Source organism: Ananas comosus, linkage group 21 (assembly GCF_001540865.1).
Source record: "Ananas comosus cultivar F153 linkage group 21, ASM154086v1, whole genome shotgun sequence".
Classification (NCBI taxonomy): domain Eukaryota; kingdom Viridiplantae; phylum Streptophyta; class Magnoliopsida; order Poales; family Bromeliaceae; genus Ananas; species Ananas comosus.
Window position 1 is genome coordinate 8,825,064 of NC_033641.1, and position 6,970 is coordinate 8,832,033.

At 34.9% G+C, this 6,970-nt stretch overlaps 1 protein-coding gene across 2 annotated transcripts; it reads right to left on the minus strand.

Moving 5' to 3' along the window:
• On the minus strand, positions 204–5,862 carry LOC109726706 (glutathione S-transferase zeta class-like). 2 transcript variants are annotated; one of them, XM_020256471.1, is made up of 9 exons: positions 5,682–5,862; positions 4,260–4,316; positions 3,908–3,993; positions 3,697–3,768; positions 2,285–2,338; positions 2,113–2,188; positions 1,772–1,833; positions 1,206–1,265; positions 204–558 (listed from the first exon to the last, which is right to left on the minus strand). In XM_020256471.1, exons 1-9 carry the CDS (start codon positions 5,767–5,769, stop codon positions 454–456), a joined length of 660 nt encoding a protein of 219 aa, XP_020112060.1. In that variant the 5' UTR covers positions 5,770–5,862; the 3' UTR covers positions 204–453. The 2 variants fall into 2 exon arrangements, with proteins under 2 accessions (XP_020112060.1, XP_020112059.1); XM_020256470.1 differs by having other exon boundaries at positions 2,113–2,206.

Below are 6,970 nucleotides of genomic sequence, written 5' to 3' on the forward strand. Positions count from 1 at the left end.
TCAATTGAATATATTATATACCACATCCTAGAAATTTATTGTAATTAATCGTGACCATAACAATGTAAAGGATTTCTGAAACCTTGAGCTTTTAATGCTATGTAGACAAGTCATGTGAAGCATTACAACACTTGTCCATCTGAAAGAACAGGGACCCAAAAAAAACAGCAGCACAATTTACGCAAGGCGGAGTCCTAACAATATACAAAGAAGTAACCACAAAGTCTTGCGCTTTTATTGATATCGAAGCATATCTTGAAGTTCATAACCGTGAGCTTCAAGCACATACACATACATATTTTTCACTCAGCTAGTAGAATCTTATAGATTTTTCGAGACAACATTAAAATTACAGTATTCTTACAAGTCAGAAAGGGCACAACAACTGCTCACCGAACTTTTTTATTCTTGATGACATACGCTGAGTGGGCGATCCAACTTCCGCTGAGGCTGCTAAGGTGAGGAAGGCGCGTCCGGTTGTCTTTCAGGGAGTGCGGCTTGAAATGCGGGTAACTCCATATAGGCTTCGTGGAGCCTTGCCAGCGTAGGATAATTAGACTGAAAAAAATGAATATGGAGATCGAATTAGTTCTCAAATCAACTGCACACAAAAATTTTTTGGAAAACGAGCTTAAAGCATAAGGCGTCAAATTAGTTTAGCTATTTCTGTAACCGCTAGCCAGGAATATTCAATCCATATGTTTTCAATATTGCACAAAATCTTGTGTAATTAAACTTCAGAAATTTCCGCCTTCCACGGACTATTTGATTGCATAAAGAATAAGATTGAATTTCTAGTTCCTGAAATTGAATTTCTAGTTCCTGAGATGCTGCATATCTGTCCTCAAAAGACACTTTTTCATCGACAGACACTGCACGCATGAACAAGTGTTTATTTGAACTACTCTAAATCCTGGATCGCCTTAACTAAGGCCTCAAATTGACAAAATAACCCTTGTTTTTTGTATCAACACAGTTGACAAAAGAACTAGAAAGTAGTTTTACGGGCCAAGCTTTTGCCAACATTTATAAGGCTTTGATGCAATAGGAAATAGGGTTATAATGGTTAGCGAAAGGGCATATATGCAGATATGGGCACACAAAAATTTGTGCACTTTGAGGGGCGAATATGCAAAAAATCACTTTTAACCGATACCAATTAAAAGCTACCAGTAACTTAGCTAAAGAGGTAGAAACAAACCTACCATGTCAATTGCAAAGCGCTTCACTCCCGCGTAAATTTGGGGTGCTAGAAACACATCTCCCTGCATGTGAAAATCATCAAATAGTAGCAATATATTGGTAAGTTGTCATTTATATGAACTGCAGTTTCCATAATACATGCAATCACGCAATCACAATCCATGTCATGATATTTTGATCAACATATATAAACAGGTTTATGTAAGTGCACTTGCGAAAATCTGGTCCTACTAAATACTAAAGATCACCAAAGCTCACAAGTATGATGAGTATGAGAGGACAAAAGTTGCCGATAATTGAGAAATTTATGAAGAAGAGTTATAAGCACAATATTAGACATATATAAAGAATAATGTTAAACCAGTTATTGTGTTAATCATGAACTTATAAATTACTGTTCGAGAGTAAATGTTCTGCTAATATACGGTTTTATTAATGTAGCGCACCCAATAGTATCTATGATTTATAAGTTGCAACAGTCAATGAAAAAATGACAGTAAACTAATTTCAGTATTGCAACCTAACTATAAATAGCAGCTAAATAAAATTCAGGTTTTGGCAGGCAAACCAATAGGACTTCATCTCCTGTAGCATATTTTCCAGCAACACCAGCCAACAGTTTCTCAAGAGCTGAAGCAAAATCAAACAAAAGAAAGATAAGTTCATGTAAAGTCTAAAACACTTATTTCAAAGAATAAAATCGAGTACAGCTAACCATCCAGAGCAACAATACAACACTGATAGAAGGGCAGAAATCATCAGAACAATGAGCAAACTCAAGAAGACAGCATACGGTAAGAAGAACACATGCAAATGTACGAAGGTCTATCTCTATCTCTCATGTTATGTTCTCAACTATACACTGAATGATTTTATTTATTTACAAGAAGATAATTGATATAAACTAACCCGTGAAGCCTTTGTTGATATGAAGTTGAGTCCATGGAAGTTTTTTCTCAGAACCAAGATTTTCCTCAATGTATTGCTGAAGAGTTCTATTAATCTATCAGCAAGTATAAAATGATTGTTAACGATATGAACTGAGTTCTCTATAGTAGGGGCCCTGCAGCTCGTAACTCACCAGTACAGGAAGATTCTGAAGAGGCTGAATACCTGAACTGACAATACTTGCTATCTGTGAAGAGAAATTATGAAGAGATATTTACATATTACAGGAGAAGCGCAAATAAATTTATATCATGTATTTGTGAATTTACAAAATAAGCAAATAAAGGCAGTGAAAATTGTTGGCTTAAATGGGCCAGCATTCTGCCCTGTGGCGGAATGTCATGTTGAGCCGAGTCATGTTCGAAATGGCGTGAGGCTGGGTGGGCCGACTCATGTTCGAAGTGGCGTGAGGCTGGTTGGGCCGAGTCACAATCGAGACTCGTGGGCGCTGTATCTGTACGCTTTAAGTGAATTGGTTGCGTATTTCTAACAACTCGAGCTTCTGGGATTAATGGTTAGCGCCAACGATCCAACAAAAATGTCAACGAATGGGATTCAAATCATTGAATCTGTTAAATGCATAAAATAATAAAGTCGTGCAGAAAGAAAGTTGATAGCTAGTCAAGTCTGCAGACATAATTTAACAGATTAGAAGGGAAAAACCTAACAAAGTAAGAAAGAAAACTGAAGAAAACAAGAATGAAGTTTCATAATCGCCGTAAATCAACTGATGTGAAACTTTATAAAAAGAAGTACTTCTAGACCCTTTCTTTGAAATGAGATTTTGTTCTTAGTTGACTGTAGCAGACTAACTCATAAAAACAGTTGGGAATTAATGAAGTAATTCTTTTAGAAACTTCAAGTGTATAGCATTTAGCAACAGTAAAGATGGCACAAGAGAAAGAAAGTTGTTTCTTCAGTCCCTTCTTCTTAGTCCTTAGAACATGTTTTTTCTGCTTTCTGGAAATCGAAAGTTTTTCAAAACTGTCCAAAGAATTTCTTTTCAAACTTTAGAAGAACTTTTACGCCGTGAGATTAATTAACTTCCATATGATGGTTTGTAACGACCCGACCCGCTAGCAATAATAACTAGTTGGACTAAAACCAGCCCAAGATCACCAGGCGATATGAGACTCGTCTTGCTAGCCTTGTCATTCCGACCCTAATTTAGCCTGTCATTCTACGACCCTGACTTAGTCTGTTATTTCAATCCTGGCTTAGTCTGTCATTTCGACCTTGGCTCAGTCAAGACTCATTTCACACTTTCGGCTAGTGAATCAGCTCTGATACCAAATGTAACGACCCGACCCGCTAGCAATAATAACTCGTTGGGTCAAAACCGTCGGCCCAAAATTTTTAAGTCCAGTTTTTATGTCTAGCCTATTCAAACTTATATACCCCCACATCTAACCATAACTATCCGATGTGAAATTATTGGAGTGTCAAATGGTTCGCGACGGACAGAAACAATTAATAGCATAAAAGAGAAACCAGCATGACACCACTGAGGAGAATCCGAGAATGGCATTGGCAGCAGGTTATTACCTGAAGATTCAAGGCTTTCTTTTTAAGATCTTGAGGTAAGAGAGGATTCTGGGGATACTTGTCTTCCAAATACTGCCAAATCCAAAGAAAACAATTTTACTGAATAACAATCTAATCCCATGAATTTCCATTATCATGATATCTAATAAACAAAAATCCCATAAGTTATGCTAATATTTAAAGCATAAATAGCCATAAATCTTATATTCACCAATATGATTGCAAACGAATCAGCAACTACTATATCCCCATCAACTAGTGCAGGGACATATTTAACTGGATTGATCTTCTCAAACTCTGCAAAGAACAATAGTTAAAAAGAAAAAAAAAAAAAGGGTTAAATATGGATTACCTTCGCATAGTATCGATAATTGAGGCAAAAGATTTCTCATTTATATCATAATAGACAAAAAAAAAAAAGCATAAATTTGCAAAAGTGAACCTTTAAAAAAAAAAAAAATCAAGTTTCAATAAAATTATTGGTGGAATGTTACTATCAAACACACTTACTAGTGAAATCTACTTTTTAGTTCAATAAAAGAATTTGATTAGCTTCTTCACACCTGGATTCAATTGCTCGCCTTTTAGAAGATTCACTGCTTTGTACTCATAATCCAACCCTTTCACACAGGAAAAGAAAAAGAAAAAAAATCAAGTTAGGCATGATTAAATTCCAATAAAATAGAGTAACTTAATTAGAGAAAATTGCAATGAAATTAGAGAAAATTGCCAATGAAACTAAGGATTTGGCCTTCAAAAGTTTGAATTCCTAATATATAACCCCTCTAAACTTTCAAAACTTACAAATTCATCACTCTCTATTGCTTCACCAATTAAACTCAAACATTTCTTGCCAAAAAAAAAAAAACAAATCATTCTACCATCAAATAAATATCTTTTTAAATATTGTTGCCGTCATTGTTTATTTCTAATGTCTCTTTCTATCTCTTCTCTGTGAATAACAAAATCCTAAACCTTTAAAAGATGATAAAGTTTATTCCAAGGGCATAAAAGCCCTAATTATGAAAAATTACTCAACTAGCAGGGACTAATTAATCTGAATAGTTAAAACTTTGAAGGAATGAATTACAAAATTAAAAATTTGCAAGAACAAATTGCATTTCAAAATTTTGCAGGGATATATAATGCATTTTCTCTTAGGGACCTATTTTGTTCAGTTGTAGGGTATAGCGCTGTAAGATATAAGTATTGTCTACGCAGTGCTTTAAAATCAATATTTTCATATTAAAGTCCCGCAGAAGCATTAAATTGGCGCTTTTGCATTTGGACCTCAGACTCTCAATTCTGATTCCTGCTGCGGTACAAGTACTTTTATGTTAGCCAAACGCTCTACTGAAAATATATTGGCGTCAAATAACACTTAACAAATTGATAAAATTACTGGGATAGAGCCAAACTTTCCGAGAATAAGAGTTAAAAGACAACAAACGGTAAATGTATTAAAAGTTTTAGCTTCACTATCCAACATTTTAATGCATTTGATTCGAGCCGTTTAACACCATTTTCACTTTAGAATTCGGATGCGACATTTATATTAAAGAGTTTAAGGGCCTATTTGGTATTAAAGCCCATTGAACGCCTTCAGTCCGATTGCAGAAAATATACCGTAACGAATTCATTACAAATATATCATAACTAATTCATTGCGATATAAAGAAAGCGACGTATGAACACAGTAAAAAATAGATCGTAATTGATTCATCACGACGATGTACGAAACTAAATAAAAAATTTTCTATCGTATTTTTTCATCGCACTTAACAAAAACGAAGCCTAATTTGAGTATTTTTCGTGATTTATAAGACTAAAGATTTGTAAAAAAAAAATTAGGAACTGAAAGTAAATTTTTGAAAGGCAGGATGATCGGATCAGAGCGAATCATAGTTTGGATTATCCGGGAAAAAAAAAAGAAAAAAAAAAGGGAAAAAAAAAGAGAAAAAAAAGAGAAAAAAAAGAGAAAGGACCTTTGAGATTGAGGGCGATGCGGGCTCGTTGAGAGCAGGAGCTCCGCCAGTAGGAGTAGAGAGTGAGCTTCTCCCCCGAATCCCCCATCTCATGTAAACACAAGACGCAGTAATGAAGATGGAGAGTCAAGAAGGGATTAATTAATTAAGAAGAAATTATGATGGGGGAAGGAGACGTGCTGCATTGCAGCTTGTTGATTTTATATATATATATATATATATATATATATATATATAATATATATATATATTATAAATATAGAGTGAGGCTACTATGCTATCGGAAGCACGGAGCCTTCTTGCTTCCAGCTGTTTTCAATGTTGCGACTTCGAATCGTCGATCGGCTCCGTTAAATTTGATCTAGAGTATTTGAGGTACCTAGAAATAAATTTTATGATTTTACGATATTATTTGCCTAGTGAACGAAGGGGCTCAAATCAACGGTTGAAAATAAAAATCTTACAAAATGGATAATATGACATTAAAATTTTAAACAAAGATATTGATCGTTTTTATAGTATAAAGAATTTTTTATCAAAATTTCACATGATTTGGATATTCTACGCCATTAAACTTGCAAACGCTCACTACGGTCATTGAAATTTGTTGATTTTGAGCCCATTCGATCACTAGGCAAATGATATCGAAAAATAATAAAATTTATTTTTTATGTACTCCAAATATTCTAGATCAAGTTTAACGGAGCCGATCGACGATTCGAAAGTCACAAATCGAAACGAGCTGGAAGACACGAAGGGCTCCGTGCTTCAGATAGTATAGTGCCTCATATTTACTATATAAATATACCTATAATATACTATATATATATAGAATTATGCTACTATACTATCAATAGTACCAACCCCTTGATACTATTGAGTTTTCGACCGTTGGATGAAAGGATGTGCGGTTAGGATAATAGTGATCCCCGGTTAAATTGATAGTGGTCCCCTAGGGTTGAGTGGGTGGTTGGTTTAATAGTATAATCTAACGGGTGGAAATTATCAAAGAATAGATCTAACGGTAGAAAACTCGATAGTACCAAGGGCTTGGTACTATCGATAGTATAGTAGCCGGAATCTCTATATATATATATAGGCTTATGCTACTATACTATTAATAGTACCAAGCCCTTGGTACTATTGAGTTTTCGGCCGTTGGATGAAAGGATGTGCGGTTAGGATGATAGTGGTCCCCGGTTAAATTGATAGTGGTCCCCTAGGGTTGAGTGGGTGGTTGGTTTAATAGTATAATCTAACGGGTGGAAATGATCAAAGGGTAGATCTAA

Excerpts from the sequence above, each read along its gene's own strand:
- LOC109726706 (XM_020256470.1), bottom strand. The coding sequence starts at position 5,769 with ATGGGGGATTCGGGGGAGAAGCTCACTCTCTACTCCTACTGGCGGAGC. Across the intron at positions 3,769-3,907 it reads ATTCGTTTGCAATCATATTG|TATTTGGAAGACAAGTATCC; the intron begins GTGAATATAAGA and ends TGGATTTGGCAG. Across the intron at positions 2,339-3,696 it reads AGAAAGCCTTGAATCTTCAG|ATAGCAAGTATTGTCAGTTC; the intron begins GTAATAACCTGC and ends TTCTCTTCACAG.